The sequence below is a fragment of the Halichoeres trimaculatus genome, unplaced genomic scaffold (genome assembly GCF_033239565.1).
Source record: "Halichoeres trimaculatus isolate MK-OKI-2021-1 unplaced genomic scaffold, fHalTri1.1 fHalTri1_scaffold_16, whole genome shotgun sequence".
Classification (NCBI taxonomy): Eukaryota; Metazoa; Chordata; class Actinopteri; order Labriformes; family Labridae; genus Halichoeres; species Halichoeres trimaculatus.
Window position 1 is genome coordinate 16016438 of NW_027437194.1, and position 25322 is coordinate 16041759.

General features: G+C 39.7%; 1 protein-coding gene across 2 annotated transcripts; it reads left to right on the forward strand.

Moving 5' to 3' along the window:
* Positions 1-324: 324 nt before the first annotated feature.
* On the forward strand, positions 325-25247 carry LOC141805570 (lysosome membrane protein 2-like). 2 transcript variants are annotated; one of them, XM_074690682.1, is made up of 13 exons: positions 325-835; positions 9631-9788; positions 10665-10812; positions 10947-11138; positions 12538-12629; positions 13284-13403; positions 19558-19736; positions 23453-23571; positions 23739-23812; positions 23911-23962; positions 24050-24202; positions 24365-24406; positions 24668-25247. In XM_074690682.1, the coding sequence occupies exons 1-13, from the start codon at positions 713-715 to the stop codon at positions 24776-24778; spliced, it is 1563 nt and encodes a 520-aa protein (XP_074546783.1). In that variant the 5' UTR covers positions 325-712; the 3' UTR covers positions 24779-25247. The 2 variants fall into 2 exon arrangements, with proteins under 2 accessions (XP_074546783.1, XP_074546784.1); XM_074690683.1 differs by lacking the exon at positions 24365-24406 and having other exon boundaries at positions 326-835.
* The last annotated feature ends 75 nt before the right edge of the window (positions 25248-25322 follow it).

A 25322-nucleotide genomic window follows, 5' to 3' on the forward strand; every position in this document is an offset into this window, starting at 1 on the left:
AACCTGCTATACTTGGTTGGAATAGTTAATAATTCTCATTTAAACTATCACACCATATTTTTGTCCCTCAAACTTCCTCGGGTGTTGCGAAATGCCAGTGGGTCATAGAAAGTTTCTGAGTGCATGCAGAGTTCACAGGATGCTCTAAATGAGTTATAAAGTTTCGCTCACTTTGAGACAGATTCAACTCGTCGTCCTTGAAACTTGGCGGTTTTCAGACTCTTAACACTCACGCGCATACTCATCCCTCGAGGGGGCACAAACTGTGAGGACCAATCAGCGCGCTCCTCGTGGGGAGGAAGGGGGAGACGATACAGCCCGCTTCAAATGTACTCTGGATGATCTGTCGTGTTAGTGAGTGCACCGCTAGTTCGCCGCTGCAGGCTGACTCAGAGCACCTCGTGGCTGTCAAACTTAACCGCTTCATCATTAACCACGAGTAAACAGACTTCCCCATCAACCCTGACTCGGAAACTCGGTTAGACAAACCGAGCAACTCCTACCGTTACCAAGTTGCTCAGAACTCCAACAAAACAAAAGGAAAGTAGCGTGACTGAGAGTAGGAGCTTCTCATTCACAAAAAAAAAACTTGATTTTAAAGAAAAACCTCCTGGATTTGGACGGAAAACTAACTTGACGTACGGACGTAACTTCTCCATTCATTCTTGAGAGTCCCACGCGTGCCTGTCTTGTGTTGCTGCCACCTGCAAACATGACGCGAAGACCCTGCGCGATATATGCGGTTGGGACCATCTGCGCTGCCCTGCTGGTCGTTGGGATTGGCTTATTTGTGGGTCAAGTTTTCCGTACTTTAATGCACGAACGCCTCAAAAAGGTAACAATGCAACTTTTATGCTTGTAACTTTACAAAACGTGCTTTTGTGAAGCTGTATGAATGGCTTGGTCATACTTGCTGAGTTTGAAAACTTTGCAAAGTGCTGAGACTTGTTGGGAGGGTATGGAAGCCCAAGGTGGACATTAATCTCTATATTTTATTTTCTAAGTTTATCGTTATAAATACTTGTGCTTTTAAGGCTTCATTATCGCGAGAGTCTCATGCTGGTTTTCCTTGGATAATAAGTGAAAATAGTGCACATATACCTTTCTGTTTTCACAGGATGATTTATTTTATCATAAAATGCACTTTGTTTTTCAGAGATAGCAGGAAAACAAGCTGGTAGAATCATAAATGTACTGATGCACGTCTTTTTAGGTTTTCTGTGTTATTACTCTGCTTACATCATCAAATCAGAGACAAACTTATCATCAAGTAGTTTCTACACCACAAAGATTTTGCCCTGGTATGATGGCGCTAACAGTTGAAAACAGGTAGCATGAGTGTAAAATATTAAAAATTTAAAAACCAAAGTGTTTGTTTTCAGATTATGAAACAAGAAAATACACATAAACAGAAACAGAAAAAAAATGTTGAATTAAGAAATTATACACTCTTGTGATTGTTGTGTGTGTTGGGCTTACTGTGTTTAAGTTGTGCTGTGATTGTGCAAAGCACTTTTACATTACAAGACAAATTTACACACTCACCACATTTACCACATTCATATTGCTGGCAGAGACTACTATTTAAAGTGCCCATTCCTGCTAATTAAGTGTTTTATTCAAGAGAATAAGCGTTAACAAACTGAATAATCACACCAAACATTCTGCTGCTATATATTTTAACTCGCATATCAATGCATTACACAGCTTGCTTTTATCATTAGAGTTCAGAGTCTACTGTTAAGGGTATTTTTGTTGGGATAGACAGTGATGACTGGGCGGTGCGTTGCCTCCCAGAAGGAGAGGCTCTAATAAGCAGTTAAGACTCCCTGGGATGGAGGAGGAGGTGTTATTAAGAGTTCAGTAGCCTCATACTTTCTGTGCCCTCACTTGTAGACTGCCACTTTAAGTTTGAGCCACAGGTCATTTTCCTTTATCCTGCATTGTCTTTAAAGTCTTTATCAGATCGGAGATGCAAAGGAATTCCCAGTTGCTCTCTGGTGTGTGTTGCTGCCTTCAATACTTGTAACAGGAGGGGGGTTCAGGCAAATTCCTCAGCTAAGAATAAAAAGGGCTGGGTTGGTTTTGCTCATTCTTGGTAGTGGCCATTTTTTTTTTAACTTAAAAAGAAAAACAGCTTTTTTTTTCTTGCAAGTAAAACATCTAATCTGGCCACTTAATGGGAGGTTTTGTGTTATTTAGCAAACAGGAACTTTCAGCTCAGTCCAGCTGGTCACACATTACACACTGCTGTGGTCTTTTATACAGAGCCTCATTCAGGGCGGTTCTGAACAGTCATGGATTAATACCCTAATTAGAGATGAGAAGGACAGTTTGAGGTGGTTTCTCAAAGACAGCCTGCTTGATGATTGTGAGATAAAGAGCCCCTTGTTTGTGACATAGACACATCTGAAGGGAGTACAAGACAAGTTTGGGAAATACAGCTGCAACCAATTTCACCCCCAGTGCATTGTGAAGTCTTTCACAATATTAAAGGAGAAATGTTGTAAAAGTTTTGTTTTGTCTGACCAACAGTTAAAACACAAGCTTTCCATCTAACAGCGATTTAAATCATGAAAAACTTGGAATTGGCACAAAGTGGTTAAGATGAGTTCTTAAGACCTCAGTAAGCCTCATAAGATGTCAACACAATCTTAGCTTGCTTCAATATCAACTTTTAAAAATCAGAAACTTGTAGATTTTTGCCACTTTCTGAGGAAATAACGCTAATACCATAAATTCTGTTTCAACTTGAACTTTATTAAACTTTTACAGTCAATCATCTTTATTTACTTTGCATGTTAAAGTGTGTACTTAGTTAACCATGTAGCCACAGAAAACATGTTTGATCTCATGTTTTCTAATCTCATATCTGGAGGGAGATTCCTATTAATTGCAGCTACCAAAACACATGTAAATTTGAAAACCCTAACAGAAGTCAGAGAACCACGCAGCAACTCAGTACAGTTGCTACTCAAGCGAAGAGTACAAACAAAACAGAAGTACATTGCTGCAGATTGCCAGCATGACAGTTGCAAAAGCTTGCCACCAAGTTAGGAAAATTCACATTGTGTTGTTTTCCTCTGTCTTCACTGAGGGTGGTGAGCCTTGATACTTTTGTGTTATAGCATTTCTCTAATCCAGGTTTTCAAGAGCCAAAGATTAAAGATATGTAAAGAAAAACAACAACAATCATTTCACTCATTGATCATCAGCTAGAAAAACAAAATGAATGGAAATTTGGCCTTGAAAACCTTTCACTAACAATAAGCCATCTTCAGACAACAGGCAGTGCTATTATTGAGCGAATACTATATTTACCTGATAGTGGTTTAAAGTTAAATCCATCATTGGGCAGACTTTTTAAATACAATCAGGGGAGCAAAAGTGATGTAGGCCCTGTATTTAGTTCCTAGCCAAAGAAATGTTAGCCAACTAGCAGGTAAAGACAATATTAGCTAACATCTAAAGGTTACAAATAAAGTATGATTTTAAGTTTTGAAAATTGTTCAGTTTTTGTCTTTTTTTTTTTTAACTTTCTTGTACTGCTAAATGTGGATGTGAAGATGCTCTTAACTCATAATAAGATACTATTCTAAAAAAGACTTTTAAAATCTACTTTTTATTTAAGGTTCTTATTAGTTGTAAAGTTATGTTAAACTAAGAGAAAACACTATTTTGGATGCCTTTCTTTCTTTTTCATGGCTCAGGGAATTTCATTTCTTCTTTTGATAGCAGAGGTGCTCTTATTTTGAAAAGACATAATATTTAATCTTGCTTGATAAAGTTCTCAATGAAAACATCCAGGAGCAGCCTACTGAAAAATTAAATGTACAATGTGTGATGTAGTAACAACAGTTTTCTGTTAACTCTTTTCTTCTCTAAAATTAAAGTTATCGTGTAAACATTGGCGGTCCACCCTGTCCTTTTTGAAAAAAAAAACACTAGCATATATTCTACAACATATTTGTGCATAGATAAAGTGATGCTCTTTTATGCTTTACTTTTTTATTGTTTTATCAAGCCATTCTACAACAGAAATTGTATTAAAGTCCCTGTGAGGACTTTCTAAGAGATCTTGAAAAAGTCTCACCTCTAGATATGCCTTGTTGTAATCGCGAAAATGTGTTATTTCTAAATGCTATTTCTCAGCTTCCCTGTTAGGGTCATCTAGGACCCAATTGATTCACAGCCCGTAGATGTATCTATGACAACACATCGCCATCCAATAAAGTTTAGCAGGGATAAGACCTCTTCTGTGCTAAAAAGATTTCTTGGATTAATTTCGTAGCAATGGCAGACACTAGAGCTTAACTAGTACAAAGAAAAAGGACAGAGGAGCAGAAGAAAACTAAATGGAACAGTGATAGAGCACAGGTTAAAATATTGGATTAAGCTGTTTCTGAGTCATACTGCAGTGGTCTGTTCAAACTTGAGTGGATGAATAAAATAAAGAGCCAGGTTACATTTGCACTGCTTGGAAAGGTTGTATTTGGTAACATTTCATATGTTCGGTCACCAAACTACGCTACAAACTAAGTTTATAAAGTTTGCTTTTCAAGAGTCTATGTCCATGGAGTCTTTACTCTGGAAAAACAGTCGCTTTTCCAGATAGTCCTCACAGAGGCTTTTGAAGCCAGTTGATGTGTTGTGAGTTTTCTGGTGTTTTGAGTCAATATTTAGGAATAGCAGATGCTGACCGTAAACAGCTGCTCATCCAAAAGAAGAGAAAGTGGACCAAAAAGGGGAAGTTTTTTAGGTCTTGTGTTCAAATTTGCAGATGCATCAAACTGTGTCTGACTTATCAGAAAAAGATGCAAAAACTGTCACGAACATCAGGCACCCCACCCAGATAGTTCTGACCACAGTTCCTTTGTTCATATGATATGTCGACCAATAAGATTCTTGATGTGCAGTTTAAGCAGTCAGCAAACCACAAACCCATACAGTCATACCAAGTGTACTTTTTAGTTTGGTTTCACAAGTGGAAGTTTTTGCTGAGGTTTTTACTTTTGATTGTTGATTTATCGTAAACCCTGGAAAGTTCAAGTCCCATGACTTCCTGGATTTATACTGCTTTAGACAACGAGGTTCAAAGCCTTCCCAAAGAGTTCACTTTACTCTGATAACAAAGCAGGCGTGAAAGAGCTGTTGGCCCACTTTCAGTGCTATCACATGGCACACCTTTATCCTTATTTTCATCTCAACCCGGTTTTCCATAACAGGTATCAGATGTCTTTTATCAAAGAGGCTTAACGTTGACTTTATAAGTCAGGGGGCAAATTCCCAAGGATTTTAGTTTGGGGAGTTTTGTACTAAAGTTTAATAGAATACATTTCCTTTACAGGTAAAACATTAGGAGAGACAAAATAATTAAAAACCTGCCTTATTGTCAGTTAAGTCTTGTTTAACAGCCACATTTACATGTCAATATTGACTCAAGCTCGTCAGTTATGGTAATAAATTGCATTGTTTGCCTTCCTCTTTAGCCCTCGGACAGTTTAGATAGGGCTCCAACTCTGTTACTGCATATTGTACTAGTCTACAAAGGTATTTGTCTAAGCACATAGGATACTTAAAGCTGTTGCTGTGGCTTTTCTATGGCAGAATGAAACTGTGTCACCAGGTCATAAAATTACAAGAGACTATAGGGAAGGCTAAGTACCCCATGTTTGTTTTTACCCACACGGGGTGTGCCACTGTGAAACATTTTAAGAGCCATAAATTCTCTACACGTGCGCTAAAATGAGGTGTAAATTTGAGGTATGTAACTCTCCCGGGGCCACGACCCTGGTGCCCTTGAATTGCATGGTTTAGATTTGTCTTGCTGTTGCTTAAACTGTTTTCAAAGTCCATGAAACAGCAGGAATTTGGACTATTTGTTGCGTTGCGGATTAGCCAAGTAATGCTGCTTTAGCCCACACAGAGCAGTGTTATCAGACCAACTTGTACACATAAAGTAATTACTGAACCTTATCTGAAAACAAATGGTAACTTCATTAGGAAAGCGTGTTGATTTATCAAGGTGAGGCTTTGAGATAAGCTCCCAATGTGTATCTGCCGCACCTTCTCATGTGACTTAATTCATAGCGTGGATATAAACTCAACTCAGTTTAACTCAGCCAAAATGAATTCAAAACATGTATAAGAAAGTGTTTTTTTTGTTTTGTTTTTTTTTTATGTAAGTTGAAATATATAGGTTGTAAAATTAAGATCTTTCAAAATTCCCTTTTATTAGAGATGGCATTTTAGTATTTTTATATATCATCAGGAATTAAAAGATGACTTATTGCTCAAATAGGAAATTGGGAAAGAAGTTTCACAAAGAGTATGACACATTTCTTTGTAAGAAACATAACTTGCTGGCAAAGCTCTTTAAAGTTTTACTCAGTAACACGTGCATATGGGAGTGACCCACTCCCACACACTGGCACACATAGATAACTACTAGACTGGTCGTATGATTTATGATGCTGTATCAGGTTACTGTCTTACACCAGCTGCACTAGAGTGAAGGATCTCATTCCATGTATAACCTCCCAGCAGCCAGCTCTTTTTGTGTGCTAAGCCCTTCTCACACTGTGAGGTTTATGGGGAAACTGGCAGTCCTTCAGCTCCTCCGTGAGTCAAACAGGGTCAGTATTCAACGACCTGCTGGTGAAGTGATGGTGAAAAATGAAGGGACCTTCATGAGGAATTTGACTTTGCATAGACCAATAACATCATGGTATAAGCTGGAGGCCTCGTCGGTCGACGGGTGTCTTCAATAGTTTGTGCTGTGAAGCAGTTGTTTTGGATTTGAGGGGCCCTGTCTCTTTTACTTTAACTTATCAGCTGGGAGAAAAAAAATGATGCTCAGTTTGTCAAAAGCCCAAGAAGAAATGACATTAAATCAATAAAATTAAAAGCTTTATTCCCCTCAGGAGAATACCATCAAAAGAATAGAAAAACAGAAAGATGAGGATTACCAAACGTTGTGGTCATGTCTTCAAAACACCAGGCAGTGAGTAGCGCTAGGTATAGCCTGATACACTAGACTACGCTACAAATAGAGCTTACAAAGTTTGCTTGTTGTTGTCATGTTCTAAACAATAGCTCTATGCAACTACAAATAAATACATTGCATCGTTGCTTTGCATCCTGGGAAAAGTCGTCTTGAACAAAGAAAAGTCCTATCTAAAGAAGATCTGCTCTTCATCACTTGCTTCCAAATGCACAGTGGGTAATACACATGGAAAAGGCTGCTAATCCCAGAAACACACAACAGATTTAAAAGATGCCATTGCAGTTAACACAAGACATTTTGGTATCATAAGCAGACGCCAAAAATGTCATTGTAACTCAGACAAATGGCTGCCCCTACATTTGATAATTGTTGTAATGCTTCTGTCTGTGGGACCATTCATGCACAATACTGCACACCGTTTGGTTAAAGTTTGAATTTACAATCCGTCTCTGGTAGTCTCAAAACATTTGTTAGCCTAAGTAATGCTATGTTGTAAGTTTTAATGGTGAGTTTTATGAGTAGGCAAGTGTTAAAAAAGTGCAGATGGCCTAGTGGTAGGGTTGAGAGTAAAAATCGGAAATGGATATATTGAGTGATTTTGTTTGACAATATCAAAATTGTGATTCTTTTTCATTTTTTTAAATTCAAACTCTTCATTTCAGTCTTTGTTTCTAAACTGGATTGGAAAAAATTACCACTTTTCCCCAGCAGAGGGTGAAATGTTTCTCCGTGATGTGCATTTTGCGGTAAATTATGGCTCCTGATATATCTGTAGACATCATCATCATCATTTAACTTTTTAACACGGTCTGGCGTCAAAAAAGCAAACTAATAATCCCAAAAACTGTAGATATTGAAAAACCCCAATTTGAATCTAATCGGCACCCCTAAAATCGTAGTAGAATCAAATCCCAAGAATAGCATACCGTCCCAGCCCTACCTAGTGGTCTAGGTCGTTCCCCATGAAGGGGGTTCCTACATGTCACTCCCCACTCTTTCCCTGTTTCATGCTCTATGCACTGTCTTCCTCTCTCTGATTAAAGGCATAAAATAGCCTCTTAGAAGAAAAACTGATGATCTTGGTCCATTTATATCATGCTCTCCAGATCATTGCTTGTAAATTAATTTTGGATTGATGTTTTTATGATCTTTAAAGTACCCTCTGTCCATTGTGTTTGTGCAAACTAGGGAGTAACCGGTCCATCCAGGTCAATGTCGATTTGAATTGACCTCAATATAACTTTGAAAGAGCTGGACTGCAGCTCAGCTTGTTGAACTTTGAAAGTTGTTTGACCTCCGCTGAGGCAAACCCATTTAGAGTATGCAAAGCTTTTCCACCACAACAGCAGGAATAGCTTCTCGCTGTGCCCAGTGTTGTTCACAGCTATGTATTTGCCTGTCAGGACATCAAAGCTCCTTCACTTCGTGTATTTGTGTGTTCACCTGCTGCATGTGTTTTCAAGCGGGGAGTGGTGAGAGAGTGGTGGTGGTCAGTGCTGAGATAAGAAGGTTGCTCTGTTCCTGTTTTCCACGCGGTATTTTATGTAGCATGCTGGGAGGGTTACCATATTGATTGTTCGTAGCATAAAAGGAGGACATAGAAAGACCCATGCGCTCTCTTCCTCAATCTAAGGCGACAGCTTTATTGTCCTTGGCTACTCAACTGAACTTTTGTCTCTGTGTAAGTGGAGGGGACCCCAACAGAGGAGGGGGTCAGTGTTCTCCTGAAATAATAGGACTTGTTGGTGTGTTCAGCTCTTTTGAACTACACCAAAGTAGTTCTTTTAAAAATCTGACACAATAATGCCAAAGTGAGATTTGCTCTTAAATTGTCTGAAGTATTCCAAATCCTCCCACCACCGCCTTTCTCCTCTCACTCCCTGTTTTCCAATCCCCCTGAGGAGCCCTGGGTTGGAAAAGGTTACCCTCGTCCTGAGGCAAACACATCTGCAGTGACAGTTTTTTCTTACAAACTCGTGCTACAGCAGAGCGGTGCAGGTTCCAGCCTGCGCTGTACCTCCCAGGGTTATAGGGCTCAGTCCCGAGGAATGCGGCTCAGTTCATTAAGGTCTCAGTCCTGTGGAAACCAGTGGGCATCCAGCTCTCCCCATCACATGATTTGTCAGAGGCTCTCCCCGGAGTGTCGGTTGTCAGTAGCAACTGCTTACAATGAAGCTGTGCAAGGGTCTCCCCTAATGCCATTCATGTGTGCAGCCAGTGCTCCTGTCTGATGCTTGGACAGCCCCCCACCCCCCTTCACACCCAAAGATGTTTTTGTTCTCAGGCTTGTTTTTAGTCGGAGAACAATGCTGAAACATCTGATTTGAAACATATGTGCACTTTTCTAACCCTGCATCATCAGACAACACAACACTGAATGAACAGTAAACACATAAAAAAAAAACAGTTTATTCTTAACATTAGAGTAACTCTTATCTGTTGTTGTTTGTTGGATTGGACAACTTAAGTCTAATAAAACAAGACATATTGACAGCTTAACAAGGGTATAAGATTTATTGCCAAGAAGCGTTGTTAGAACCACAAATGAATCTGCCAAACTCACATGTCCTTACTTTTTGTGCTTAGTTTTGTGTTGGTTTGTTCACCCCTCTTTGTCCCAACAGGAGATTGTGTTGGTGGAAGGCAGCCGTGTGTTCGAGTCATGGAAAACCCCTCCCCCTCCTGTCTACATGGAGTTCTTCTTCTTCAATGTGACCAATGTGGACGAGTTCCTTCTTGGAGCCAAGCCAGAGGTCAATCAGATCGGCCCCTACACTTATAGGTAAGACAAAAAGCCTGGGGCTTGGGCTTGTTTTTTGGGGAAAAAAGCAGGAACAACACAACTCAACGCTGTCTAGAGCACAGAGCTTCACATCAGTCAAGAAAAAGAGCTAAATTGAGCGACCCTCTGATGATTGATTCTTGATTTAAGCAGAAAACCCAAGTGAAAGAGATCAACTCGCCTATCTGTTACCACAATCTGAACCGCTGAACCGTCTTAGACTTCATGGTGCTGGGCTGGTTTTTCAAAGAATCCTTTGTCAATTATATCTTCTATTACCATAACTTCTCCATCAAAGGCCAATTTTCAAACATGAAACTAAATATAATCCAGCATTTGTAAATGATCAGATTTGCATTTTTTCTGCCACACTGGTACAAATTGATTGCTTAAGGAGGCCTTAAAAACTTTTTCCTCGTCCCGCTGTGCTGTTGAATGTGCCCTTTATTTACTCAGCACTAATGTAAACTGAAAAAGGAACATCAACATCTCCTTATCTTCCGTCTTTTTTTTGGATCATGACATCACCATTACCTGAAACCTAAGAAAGAACCATAAAGGTTTGTTTCATTAGTCGTGAAGTCCTGAAATCTGTTCGTGACTTACACAATCTGTGGAGACCTGATGAAGCTTTGTGTAAATTAGACTTTTGGAATCATGTCTCATGCCCCCCTCATGAAACCCTTAAATAAATATCAAGGTTCAGCGCTGAAGCACCTAAAACGTTACAGCACTGTCAGGGTATTTAAAATGATTTACCAGTGACTCATTTCAAATCTGTCAAAATGAATGTGTAAAGAAGTTATTGATTTGGTGTGATTCTTTGTTTTATAATTGTTTTAGAATAACCCTGATCGTTTGGTATTGTCTGTCCAGGGAGTACAGGTACAAAGAAAATGTGAGCATGGTGGAAAATGGCACTAAGGTGTCTGCTTACACTACCAAGAGCTTTGTGTTCCTGAGAGACAAGTCTGTGGGTGACCCCTCTGTTGATAACATCACCACCGTCAACATCCCGGCATGGGTGAGTCATGAACTTAAGGTCTCAGCCAAGTAGAGGAAAGTGCAAATTTAAAGAGGGGAAAGTGGACGGTCCACTGTCCTCCTCTAATATCCTTTCTGTTTTAACTCCTACTCTGCTCCACTTCCTGTCTCCAGGCTGTAATGAACAAGTTGAGAAACAGTTTCTGGAAGGCCTCCTTGGTGTCCATGTGGATGACCTCCTTGGGGAGCGGCCTCTTCACCACGCGCACTGTGGATGAGTTGCTGTGGGGTTACGAAGATCCTCTGCTGGCACGTGTCTCTCAAACCAGCCCTGATGTGGAGAAAGTCTTCGGCCTCATGTACAAGGCATGTGGAGCTCTGCTGTTGATTTAAACTTTGAAGCCCCAGTGAGACGTTGTCAACTAAAACCATTCCATGGCCTCCTCATGAACTACTAACGCTCAGTGGCCATCAGCAACACAGAGACATACATTTCCAGTTTCTTGTAGTTTTAAAACCTGTAACATATTCAGATTGAAAATATGAATAACAACATGCTGAGGAATTACTTTCTATTTATCGTCAAATATCCTGTAGTGACATATTAACTAGCAGCAATGGATGCTTGTTTCCTCTTGCTCTTTAATGAGTATGTTTTTAATATTGGCTGCGTTTACATGCAGTAAGTAACTCTTTCATATTTGGAATACTAGCAATAATCTGGTTGCACACAGCCATGTAAACACCATTAACCCTTTTTAACCCAGAAATCACCGCTAGGTTACCCCTTTTCTAACCCGAATATTTGGTCACATATACACTTATCAGGATATCCCCATCGAAAGGAACATTAATTTTGTGTTCTGACACTTTTCTCCAGCAGAGGGCAAAATGTTTCTCTCTGACTGACATGATGTGCATTTTATGGGAAAATATGACTCCTGATATAGTGTGTAAACATCACCATCATCATTTAACCTTTTCACATGGTCTGGTGTTAGGAAAAACAAACTAAAAATCACAACAATCGTAAATATCGAAGAATCGCAATTTCGAATCAGCCCCCATAAAATCGTAATGGAATCAAATTGTGAGAATAGCATACCGTCCAAGCTCTATTGCGTCATGACATTTTCTGTCTGTGAGATGTTGTGCATGCATTGCTGCTTTGATCGGTGTAGCATGTTAAAAGGAATAACTTTGATTGTTCATGCATGTAAAGGGGTTATTCTAAATGTTTCAGAAACCAGAATATTGACCCTAACCCAACCTTAACCTTATCCTCGTATTTTCTACTTTTTATTTTCATTCGTATATTCAAATTCTAATTCTATTTCTTACTGTTTCTTGCATTTATTGCACTTTTCTGTGAGCTGCTGTGACAAAAAAAAATCTCCCATGGGGGATCAATAACAGAATATTCTATCCTATTCTTTTCTATTTTATTGACGGCATGTAAACATAGCCATTGAGACTCCAACCTGGTTTTATTGCACTGTTTGTAATGTAACATAAACATACTTGTCCGCCTGCAGACTCAAGTTTGTTAACCAGAAGTTGGTGTTTCAACCAGTTTAACTTTTCTGTATTTCATACGATTTTCCGTCATTAAAGAGGCTAATTTTGTAAGAATTCCATTTTGGGATCACTTGCCCCTGCAGTCTTTTGATTAAAGGCGCTGTGAGGACTATCCTTTTAGCTTTGATTACAGAATCTGTAGTGTGTTGAAGAAATTTTAAGGGTTTCAATCTTTGTTTTTATCTAGAAAAATGGATCCAACAGCGGGGAGTTTGTCTACCACACCGGACAGCAGAACTACATGGACTATGGCCGTGTCGATACATGGAAAGGCGAAAGGTAGGACATCTGCACTTGCGCAATCACACAATCCCTCTGTTCCTCGTCTACTGTAATGAACTTCACAGACTAACCTTTGGATTGAAAAAGATCCTGAAATCATCTGCTCTCTGCCAATAACAAAGGGGAACAGGCTGTATGTGGCTGTCCTCTTCGCCTGAGGCACAAAGCTGATTCCCGTGGTACAAAGTGCTGGACAGGACATCCTGAGACCCTTGAATGCCTTGATGATGGCGTTTTACTGAACTTTCTCATCCAGTTTTATAACCTTAGTTTCCCTCCAGTCTCTAATTACCCCTCTTACTCCAGGGAAACCGCCTTTTGTGACTTTCAGATAAAAACATGTTTGATCATCTGAACATTTCACTGAAATTGAGTGTTATTAAGATGGAGTTGATAACTGTTGAAAGAGGGGCGTTTAAAGCGTCATTTCAGGCCAAGAATGTTATTTTTTTCATGCAAATAAATTTAAACTTTATAGAGCTCTGATTAAATCAGGTTGCCTTTTTTGGTCACTCTGGAGGCAGAGTAAATTTACCGTAAACATGAAAAAACGCTCCAAGCATGCACATCATTTTTCAAAATTCTTCCACTGATGCAACTTTTAAAGACTTTGTATTTTTTTTACTTATGTGGTGATGTTTTGTCTTTTAGTAAGGTGTCTTTCTGGACGTCAGACCAAAGCAACAGCATCAACGGATCAGACGGGAGTGCTTTCCATCCTCTGCTGAAAAAAGATGAACGCATTTACGTCTTCACTCCAGACCTCTGCAGGTACATCCCATACGCTGGGGGAACTGAAGTCTGTTGTTTGTTGATTCTGTCCCAAAGTTTTGTTAACAAGACAATTTTACCACATTATATCTCCTGAAGTTATGTCACACAATAGCAGGAAAATTCAAATTAAACTTTAATTATAAAGGTCAGACTGAAATTCAACATGAACATCAGACATGATTACAGGAGGAAGCCCTCCTTTGTAGGGATTTCAATAGATGATGCTTTCACAGAAGGGTAGGGACAAAATGTTCAGACAGATGTGTATCATTCTCCTGGTTTGTGCGATGTGAAGCACAATTGACAATACTTAAGCACCAAAATAAAAAAAGCATAAATATTGTCTTATCAGTGCTGTATTATACCATTTTGGCTCACTGCTTTGTGAGTCGTGATTTTAAAATATAACAATTTAGTAATTCAATAATTTAAAACTGAATATGTTTTGGGACATTTATGTCTACCTAAAAATGTACTTTTTAAAAACTGTCACTAGCTCTAGTTGTAATGTGATACAAAAACCAGATGGTGTTTTTAGGGCATCTGAAAGATGTTTGCTTTTTGCCATAAAATAACAGAAATCTTGGAAATCAATTTTAGAATATTAAAAATAAAACATGAGAAAGCACTTTCAGAAGCTGCAGGTATGGCACTGTGAGTTTCAGAAGTGATGAAAAATACAGACTTTTACAGCATCAACAAGTTCCGGGAGTCTATACAAAAAAACTGAGGTTAAGAGCCAACTTTGCTTGTCTAATTAGTTTATAAATGTAGTTCAAATCCATTCGATAATCATATCTGACTTGCCTTCAACAGTTTTGCCCAGTTATTAAATGGATTTTTATTTATTTCTATGAAAGGGCACAGACTCATCTGAATAATTAGCAAATAGTTGTCACAGGCAGAGGTATAAAAGCTGAAGGAGACAGCAGGATGTTATCAGAAAAGAAAGGGAAGAAGAGAGGTAGGAAAGAAGGAAAGAAGTAGTAGTTGCATTCACCTGGGATGGGTGGGCTCCACTACTCATCTAATGACAAAAAGTGTGCAACATATTTGTGCATGCTACAAACTGTTATGAAGGTTTGTGTAAATGTAAACTGACTGAACCCTTCCCGTGCTATTCTCTCTGTTTGTTGGCTGTTACAGTCAAACAGGTTTACATAAAAACAAAGATAATTCTAAAGTTTAAGCACGACAGGAGAACAGGTATACAAATACAAGTTACCCCTGTCACAAACCAAAATACATGTTTATGTTTAAAAGAATGTAGTCTTTTCAAGTTGTTTTTTTTCCACCAGTGCTGTTAATAGAGTCTAAGAGTAAAAACTTGCATGTTGTTTTATCTCTGTGAAACAAAAACAGAGTGCAGTCGATGCTTGATTCTTGTACCTTGCCTTTTAGAGCATATTGTATCCTGCAATGAATCAGCTGTCACGAATGATCATCTTTATGATGATTTTCCTTAACTTTGACATGATATTATCTTTATTTTCGGCCATGTTGCCCTTTTAATCCTGCATTGATAGTCACCTGTTGATTCTGGCCCGTATTTTACAAGATAGGAAACTTGATCAGGTTGTTTTTTTTACTCTAATAGTTCGTTCAACAGGGACAATGCAAAACAAAGAAAACTGTCAAGCCAGGGTCAGCTAGGGAGCTAATTTTCCTCTGTGGTCCCTGGGCAGGAAGATGTAAAAGAACATACAGTACTCTATGATATTCTCAATGCTTAGTTTAACAAAACTGGTGGTGTGTAGGATGGATGTGGGAGCACTTTTATTACTTTCAGGTGTTGCTTAACAACACCAACTACATGACAGTGTCTTTACACTGGCGCCCTGTAGCAGGACAATCTAAACTTAAGTAGAGCCTCATAAAACTGCCAGCATCAGTTTGAGTGATAGGGCAGTTTTCACCTGACTCAATGAAGAAAAATTGTATCAGGCATCTTAAAGGTCCCATATTATGCTCCTTTTCTGCAGTTGAATATGGATCATTGATGTCTTCATGAAATGGTAGTAACATGTTTTGGTCCAAAAAGCCAATAAATCAAGCACAGCAGCATTGTTTCCAAGCTCTCATAGCCCCTCTGTTCAGAACGCTCTGATTTAGTGGGCGTGACCTTCATATGTAAATGAGCCACCGCTGATACCTCCCCGCTCTTCCGCGTCACTGAGAGCGGCGCCATGAGCTCCAAGTGCACAATGTTTAGAAAACAGTGAAGCTTGTTTACCGTAGCACTACAGGCTAAAACAACAGGCTAACCGTAGCTAAAGTTAGCATCCTGAAGCTAACACAGAGACAGGGGGGACACTGAGGAAAAGCTCTTACATCTGCTCCTCAGCACACAGCATTTAAAATACTCACATTTCCAGGGTCAGAGGTTTGTTGGTGGATGGTTGGTAATGCGCCTGGATTCAGGACCAGTCTATTTGCTAGCCCTCTGTTGTACTGTCCAGTTGGAAAAGCAGTCGGCCGTGAAGTGACTAGCTCACACATGCACAATTTTACTGAGTGTAGCTGGCACATTTCCTTGATAAATGAACTCTAGCCACTTAGTCTTGTCTTCTTCCGAGATGGGAAGCTTGTGCATGGAACTATGTGGCTGTTTACAGCCAAAAACAGCCACACTTCTCTCCGCTGCTGGAGACATTTCTCTCCAGATGCGGGGAGAGGAGTGGGCGGGGAGGGGGTTCGGGGGTATCTGCTCCGGTGGACCAATCAGGTCAGACTTGCTCCTGGTTGGTCAAAAAAGAGACTCGCTGACATCGGCAAATCCTGGAAATTCCAAACAGCTCGTTTTAGGTCAGGATTTTACATTCACTAGCACTACTAAGTACAGGTTTTGTCATAAAATATCACATTTTGTGGGCTGGGAGGAAAGCCAAAGACCCACAAATTTCACTAAAAGACTTGAAGTGATTTTTGCACAATATGGGACCTTTAACAGTAAAGTCACTGCTTCAAGAGGGGTTTGTTCCTCTATCACCCAGTGTCACATGTATGATATTGTGCCTCATGACGATGTGGTTATTAAGGGTTGTAAATTGCCATCTATTTCTGGTGCATGACCTCTCCTAAAAATGCTGGACTCAAATCAGCACACAGCAGGACACAGGCTTTCAGACCTGGTGTATTCACAAGCCTCGAATCCCACAGATTGTTGTCATAACATCCTGATCACTTACAAATGGCTCCGTAGGTGACGTCTCATTTCCTCACATGGGTCCTGCTGCCTCCTCTCTGCTTTGTGGGGTTTTTGAAAGACAAGCATGGCCGTTTCCTGGAAATGCTTTATGGAAAGGCTTACTTAAAGAGGAATGTTGGTCTGGTGCATTAGGGGAGGGAAAGGTGGGATAGTAAGGAGAGTGAGGAGAGTTCAGGGAAATCGTTGGAAGAAACGAGGGGAAACTCAAAGAGCAGTGGGAAAGAAAAGAGGTGAAGGTTTCTGTTCTCTTGCAAAGTTGAATAAGTCTTTTTGTGCTAATTTGGGCTCCAGATTTGTTCATTTAGAGGTCGGTGTGTGGATATTGCTGTCAGGATGTCTTCATTAAATGATTGAGCAACGTTAAAGAAAACCCCCTCCTCCACAAAGGCTTTCGGTGCTGTACTTAAATTTGGCGAAGCTTCACTGTTACGCAAACTTGACAAGAAAAACTGCTAAGAAATAACTCCTCACAGATGGCGATGTGAAAGCTTCCTCACCAAACAACCTTGACCTAAAAAGCTGCTGTGAACATGTTCTCCTTTTTGTCGGGGGTGGAAAGAATCTGTTGGAGTGTCATGGTTGTACCTTTGCCTCTGATTGGACATGTGACAGAACCCCCTCACCTAAATGTTTACTCTTTCACCTACTTATCCATTGCCTAATGGCTCCATCATGCTTGTCTGTGTTCTCTTGGTCAAAGGTGACACTCCCTCCCTGTTTCCTGGACTGTTTTGACATAATTCAAAGAGGAAATGATCCTCAGAGTCATACGTGTTCCCCTTTCACACAGACAGATTGACGCGTGTTTTTTGGCTTATCTTAAACTCCTGTAGGAGCTTCTCAGCACAGCTTTGTTTTAGATAAAGGACATCTGGAACGGATCTGTGGGATAAAAACAGAGCCTGAATTCCAATCTGTGACCTGACAGGACCCTTTGGTCCGGTCACTGACATCTGAGCCACAGAAACCTCAAGATCTTGACGTATTGCAAGCAGGTGTCATTATCTAAATGCCAACTTGTGTTTTTCCCATGCATTAGACTTTATTTAAGCTACAGTCTTTGATTTAATTCAAACAGATCAAGTGATCAAAAGTCAACATTTACATTAAAACCACTTTAATCCATCCATCCATGTCAATTAATTCCACAACTTAATCAAAATACATTGATAATCACCAAATTCTATTCTATAAAGTCAAGTTCACATGCACTAAGGAATCTGTATTGATATCATCTAATCATAAAGTACATATGCTTTAATTATAGAAATGAAGTGAATCATGTTCTAAATTATGTGACCATTTACATTTTCTGTCAAGTGCACAAACAAAACCACAGTATATGTCGAGTATCTTCTCACTAAACTACATTTGGACTGTGCATAGGCTCCTTGTATGAAGCTAAAGCCCGGTACATTCTGGAGAAACCCAAGAACTCTCACAGCTGATGTGTTGAATATATCTATCTTGATGTGAAAATATGGAAAAACATTTGAGGTCACACGACTAGATTAAAGTGATGAAGTGGTGCATAAAAGGCAAAAAATGCTGCATTAAAAATGTAAGAAAAAAGAATATTGGGGGCTAAAACTGTTGTTCGCAGGTAAAATAAAATCTGAATATGAAAAATATCCTAATAAAAATCAGATCCTGATCGTGCCATAAAAAATCCTGACATACTCCCCAATAATGATGGCACAAGGATGTTTGACCACACTTAGTGACTGAGGTTTTAAAGAATATACTAAAAGACTCATCTAACAAATATTCATATATGTTTATGTAATGCTGAAATGCTGCCATGGCGTAGAGGACCCTCTTTGTCCACAGGGGGCGCCTGCAACAACACATACCAACACTTCATCAGCCAAGCTTCAAAGGGAATTTCAAAAAGTGTTTTTTTCCAACATTTGTAACAGCATTAGTTCTAATTTTCCCCAGTTTTCATGGCCCGACATGCATCATATGTTTGCATCATGTTACATATGATGCATCTTATTTCAGTACCTGTCTTAGCAACAGCAACAACTGCACGTCATATTTTTTCCACTACCATGCGAATTCAAGATCTGTTCTACTTCTTCCACTTCCTCAGAAAAGTGTCTTCACCTTTAAAATACAGTATCTTACATCATGTAATCAGCCTGTCCAGCTGCTGCCTTGAAACAATGAAAGGATTCGGATCCAAAAGAAACATTTTTTTTTGCTTATTTGACATTATCTCAAACTGTAAGCATCTCATTCCCAGCAGGACAAGGCCGGGGCTTTCAGAGCACCGTGTAGAAGAGTAGAAACACACCAGGCTTTTCTACTTGGCCTCTCTCACAAAGGTCAAGGGAAAGGTCGGTACAGTATTGTTGCACGGTTGGTGGGCCGTGTAGCAAAGGGCTGCATCCTCCCCAGCCAGTTGGCAGACATTGTAAAGACTCCTTTGTTCTCACTGAAAATCGTTGGGATTCTCTGAACGAAGCAGAGCTGCAGATGCATAGGGCCCCTCACAAGAGTGTAATTCACTTCAAGGCTGTAAAAACACAACAAAGATTAAAATATAATGATGGGTTTGTGATTTCGCTGCTCTCGGTGCAAAGGGAAGTTTGACCCAGAGTGTATTACAGTGTATTTTCCTGTATTTGATAAGAATTAGACAAGTACGTCCAGCAGGATGTCGGCAGACTGATGAAGTCAGCATAAATTTTCTACTTTGTCGATCTGAACTTTCCACTTTAAATTCTTTGGCTCAACTTTTGCCTTTTATCGCCCTTTTATTGTTTCACCAAGGAGATAATTGAGTTTTCATGAGCTGAAGCCAGCACAATAATCCCTGCATTTATGAATTTGTTAGACCATCAGAATGAATAGTTGATATCCTGTACGGCATGAAACTGATAAGCAATGAATTAGCAATAAGAGATCAATGACCTACGCTCTTTCTTGGCCCTGCAGGTCAATCTACATGGAGTTTGAAAAGGATGTAGAGGTGAGAGGAATCCCAGCGTACCGCTTCACCCCGCCTCGCTCCGTCCTGGCCAGCAAAGAGGAGAACCCAGCCAATGAGGGTTTCTGCGTCAGTCCAAAGGAGTGCCTGGGAACCGGCCTTCTTAAAGTCAGCCCGTGTCGCAAAGGTAAATGTCAGCTTGTGAACACTTTGCTCTTTCACACACCTTTTACTTTGAGATGAACATCTGTAATTCTCATGTTTCCTTCAATTATCAAAGTGTCAAACACACACCTTTGGTTTTAAATTCAACATTTTCGTTTTCGTTCCTCGGCTCTTTCTGTGTTCTCTGAGCTTTAAAACTCATGATACTCTGAGTGATTGTTCATAAATCAGTCAAGCCCTCCTTTTATTTTCCCTTTGACTATCAACAGCACTAATGCCCCCTAAACAACCCATGTGACAGAGCTCTCCAGACCTCTCCACACCTCTGGCGCCAGCTGACCATGACTGACCCAGTAACTGAGGCAGTAAGCCCTGTCACCTGATTCTGGCCTTGAAAGTGGCACACTGCCTCCACTGCCCATTGATTTCTACTTCTAAACACTCTTTAGAGACACGTTTGCTGTTGAATTAGGTCTTAAATCCTTTAATTTGATCCTGTTCATTTCCTCAGCCTCGAGCAGAGGCTTGAAACTTGTTATAGAAGGAATAACAAGTAGGTTGGTAGTTGGTCTGCCCTCAATCAGAAGGTCGGGGGTTCGATCCCAGCCCCTGCAGTCACATGTTGAAGTATTCCTAATCAAGACGCTAAACATCAAAGTGCTCCTGCTGTTCTTCCCCGCCGCAGCCACTAGGGGGCTTCTAGCCAGTGTGCCAGTCCCAAGCAAATTTGGAAACGAGTTATCCGCTGTGGCAACACATAAGAGGGAAAAGCTTTCTCTAATGGCACACACTGTACAGGAGAGAAACTTTTCATAACTCAATAGTTTTGATTCAAAACCAAAAGGCGACGTCAGAAAGACTGCATACTTTTATTATTCAGTCTAAGATCTTGACTGAAAAACATCACAAGCATTGTCAGCACCTGTCGCAGCAGTGTTTTGGCTTCATTTTTGTACTTTGGGGGGAGACAGAGGCGCATCATCCATGTTTATGTCATAGACTGTAACATATGGGCGTTGTATTCATGAGCTCAACGGATTGTTTTGAAGCCTTTGGCTGACAGATACCATATTGAAAAGGCTGTACTCAGCCTTTGTTTGAGTTTAGTTGAGGTAAACAAGCAGGCCTTTATTTTTTATGCGGACAGCAACATGGTGCTGATCTGTAAGTAAGTTAGCCATGGCCTTATACAGGCAAAATTTGTAACGTAGATATCTTTAAAATTAGAGGTTGTAAAAAAAATTCCCCCATACAGTGTGTGCTCACAGAAAAATGAGCCATTCAGGTGTTAGCCCTTTTTTCTAACAGGCTGTAAACATGTTTAGCTTTTTAGCTTTGTATGTATGGGGTTTAAAGTAGAACCTTGAAGAACTGTTGCTTTTTAGCACTTCCTCATAGGCTTCATATTTTAGACCGGGGGTTGCTGCTTGGTTTCTGTACACCAAAGCAACCTTTGTGCTCCACTTTAGTTTCCAACATCTCTGATTTCCAATAAATGAATACTGCTGCTTAGTTGATTAATAAAATGGTGAAGCTTGATGGTTGAAAAAAAACACACAGGGCTTATAACTAGGTCATGTTCCAGGTGAGATGTTAAAGAAAAAACACTCAGGAGTCTCCCCAGCAGTACATGTGGCTGTGTACGCAACTGTGTTTTTGCGCTACAGCGACCTTGTGTGTTGTCACAGGAACTGTCTTTCAGGTGGCTGTGGGTGACCCGTGTTTTCCCCGAACGTCTGTTGTCAAACACACGAGCAGGAAAACTGTAACCTCTGCCCCACTTCATCAGCACCTTTTAGCCGTGCCACCATCTGACTCCCGTTGTCGTTGTCAGGGACACACGTGGCTCTCACTAAACAAAGTTAATGTTGTTTCTTTGGACAGAAGCGCTCGCTGAATGTTTGAGTCTGACCAATCACAGGTAGAGCAGGACGGAGAATGCTTCCCTTGTAATGAACTGTTCCTTATCTCCTCCAAGGTCATATTGTTGAACCTCTATGTCTCTTGTTAACAATTTGTGGAAGGAACCCAGCCGGAGTAATGAGAGTCTTTATCTGGATTACAGATACAGCCCTTAATTTGTTTTACAAGCAGGGTTTGTTGTTTAATTTGTGTACCTATTGTTTGTTTTCTCTGGATGAATGACCCTGATTAATGCGCTGCGTGTACTGTGACAGGGTTCAGATTTTATCTGGTCAAGTCACTTCATATTCTTTACAAATGCTCTGCTCTTAGTCGGTCTGATCACAGCCGACATCAAACAGCAGGAAATGTGACATTCTGCGATAATGTTGTTTTCTTTGCTGTTTCTAATTCAATCCCTCTGAAAAAGGTTTTATGTACATCATCACTTTGTTGCTTCTCTGTCAGACTGTGTTGAAGCATTTTCTTCCAGAAATGTCACTCAATGAACTTCACCCATTTATTTCACAGTTCTGTGTCTGATCTAGATTTGAAGCACTTTGCTACAGACTTAAACTATTAATTTATAAATATTTATTTTATTTCTTCCTTTCTTTCTTTTGTTCTTTGTCCTGTGTTTATAGTTTGAGTCTGTCATCTTCTCTTCCTCTCCCTTTTTAGTCTGTCTTCTGTTTTTCCTCTTTATTTTTCAGTCTGTACGCCTGTCTTTCTTTCAGTTTACATTTTTTTGTCTTTTTTTTTTATATTTTGCTGTTGTTTTTCTTTCTCTCTTCTCTTGAAATTTAACTTTTCAATGTTTCTCCTTCCCATTTACGTCCTTAATTTTCTCTTTTTTTGTTGTTTTTTTCTTTCCTCCTCTCTTTGTTTACCTTTGTTTTCTTGCTAATTGACACAAAGGGATAGGGCTGGACAATTAATTGGATTTCGTGATTTCAATTTTGCCATCTGACAATCACAAAAACAATATAATCGAAGAAAAACAATTAATATGCCACACAGTGTAGATGTGTGCAAGTTCCTGTGCTTCATAGCTCTTCTGTGTTCCATGTGCAGCCACAGCGAGTGTGTGTGACTTATGTGTATCAATAATACTGTATGTGCCACTTGCTGGTTCTTAAAAATTGTATTTAATTTAGTACTGAAGTTTTTGAATAAATGAATAATTGTGTATATTAATTGTGATTTCAGTATCACTTAAAATAATTGGGATTCTTATTTTTACCATAATCACCCAGCCCTACAAAGGGATCAATGAAAAAGATGAAGGCATTGCTCTGGTGTGATATTTAAAGTACTTAATGTTAATGCATAAAGAGTATAACATTTATGATATCATCTTTAAAATTTCAGGTACAAATGTATCATACCACTGATGTTAGCAACCTGAACCATCAGTTCCTCTTCCAGAAGAAGCCTGTTGGCAGTTTTAAAATAGTTAAAAGCAAAAATTCAAATTTTATATATATGCTTCTAAAAATGTTCCCTTGCGCACTTTTGTTTGCACGAACAATCACTCCAGTCGTGAATGTATGTATATATATATTTATATATATATATATATATTTATATGTTCATCGTAGAGAAGATCCTAGGATCAATTTAAAGGTTTAAGAAAAGAAAATTGTCTATGTCTGCTGGGTCTGCTGCATGAAAAACCATCCTTTAACATGAGAATTTATGAATAACTTTTAATCTCCACTTGTTTTTTCTGTATTTTGAGTGGAGCTTTCAGAGGGACAGAATAAAGCCTTGAATTTAAAGTGAGCGAAATGCAAGCACTTAATTATCCCCCCCCCCCCTTTTTTTTTCTCACAGGTGCCCCTGTAGTTGCGTCCTTCCCTCATTTCCACCATGGTGACAGTAAATATGTTGATGCCATTGGAGGAATGTCTCCTCAAAGAGAGCATCACCAAACCTTCCTTGACCTCAACCCGGTAAAGCTTCACTTATAACTTTAACTCTCACTTCCACTCCACCTAGTGGAGGATAAGCAGTAGTACAGATGTGTGTCACTTAGTTTGATGTATCTATTATCCCAGTTGTACTCTGATCACTTAATGCTAATTGATAGTTCAAATTTTATTTCGTATTTTGCGAGCAGACGACTGGAGTGATTGTTCGTGCGAACAAGAGAGCACAGGTGAACATTTTGATGAGCAGAGTCTCTGGATTCCCGTGAGTATCTGCATCCACAGACAAGCTTTATCCTATCATCCAGTTTGTAGAGATAAATGCTTGTGTATAAATTGACTATCTTCTCTGATTTGCAACAGAAAAACTAGAACTCTGAATGAGACGGTCTTCCCTGTCATGTTCCTGAATGAGGTTTGAAACTTTAAAAGACATGGTGAAAGCACAGCTGTGCCTGTCAAGCCGTTCCCTTTCCTAATGTAACCTTATTTCATCACACAGAGCGTAACGATTGATGAGGTGTCCGCAGCAAAAATCCACAAGCTGCTCCTGATCGTTACCCTGGTGTCAAACTTCCCGCTGATCATCGTAGGACTTGGCGCCATCATGCTCGCCATCTTCATCGTTCTCCTGTACCGGGCCCGCCAAGAGAAGGTAAATATCACAGACTCCAACTTTAACTCTGCTCTCACAGCTTCCCATGCACTTGCTTGACCCCATGAGTCATCTCTGATTGTTTTTGCACAGCCATGCTGTAACTTAACCCAACACTAACGCACAGCGTGCACGTGTTTATCACTGTTTGTGTCTGTGCAGAATGACGTGAAGCGCGTTGTGTTCACCAAGCCGCTCTATGCTGTAAGTCTTCATGGTTATTTTGCTGCTTTGAGCCTTTGCTTTTTGAAGCATCTAACTTTATTTTTTATATTCACAAGCAACTGAACTCTCATGTTTCATGTGCAGCTGCATCATTTTAACTCCTCCTGAAATAATAAGTTTGGGGTGAATTAAACATCAGTGTAAAGCCTGTTGTGCTTTGAAAATGTTTCAAGCAATCTAACATCACACACTTAAGCTTGTGTAAGTTTACTGTTTAACTCTTCTCCATTATCATCTCAGGCCTCAACTGAAGACGACACTTCTTACTCTCCGGTCAGTGACAAAGAAAAGGACGACTCTCAAAACGGGACCTACATTGGTTTATCACCAAAAGCTGATCCTCAAGCTTGAGAGATGAGAAAAGTGGGAAAATGGGGTTTTCATTTGCTAAAAGAATGCCTAAAAGAAACTTAAAGTTTCCCTTTGGTCATCAGAAACCCCTGGGGGGTGGGAGGGTTGAAATGTTGGGGTGGGGGTTGTACTTTTGGTCTCAAACATACAGCACTGTATGTTGTTCTTTTAACCACTGAGAAATATCCTTAAGTCCAGTTGGAGCTTTTATCTGAAAAACAAAAAAGTGTATACGTGCTACTTTTTGTTGTGTAGTGATATCCCTTTCCTATAATATGAAATAATTGACACTTAGGTGACAATAAGAAGCAGAGAAGAGCGTGCACTTTTGAGTGGTCCTGAATAATCAAAACACACATTTCAAATTCATATTGGGGATGAAATAAGTTCAAGTTTCTTTTCATCAATACAAAAGTTTTGCAATTTCTGATTTTAAAGACTGACCATAATAGAGGATCAAAACCACACACACACATACACAAAAGAAAGATGTGTGAGACTAAAATGTACATTTAGGAGAAGAAAATCCTAAATTTACGTGAAT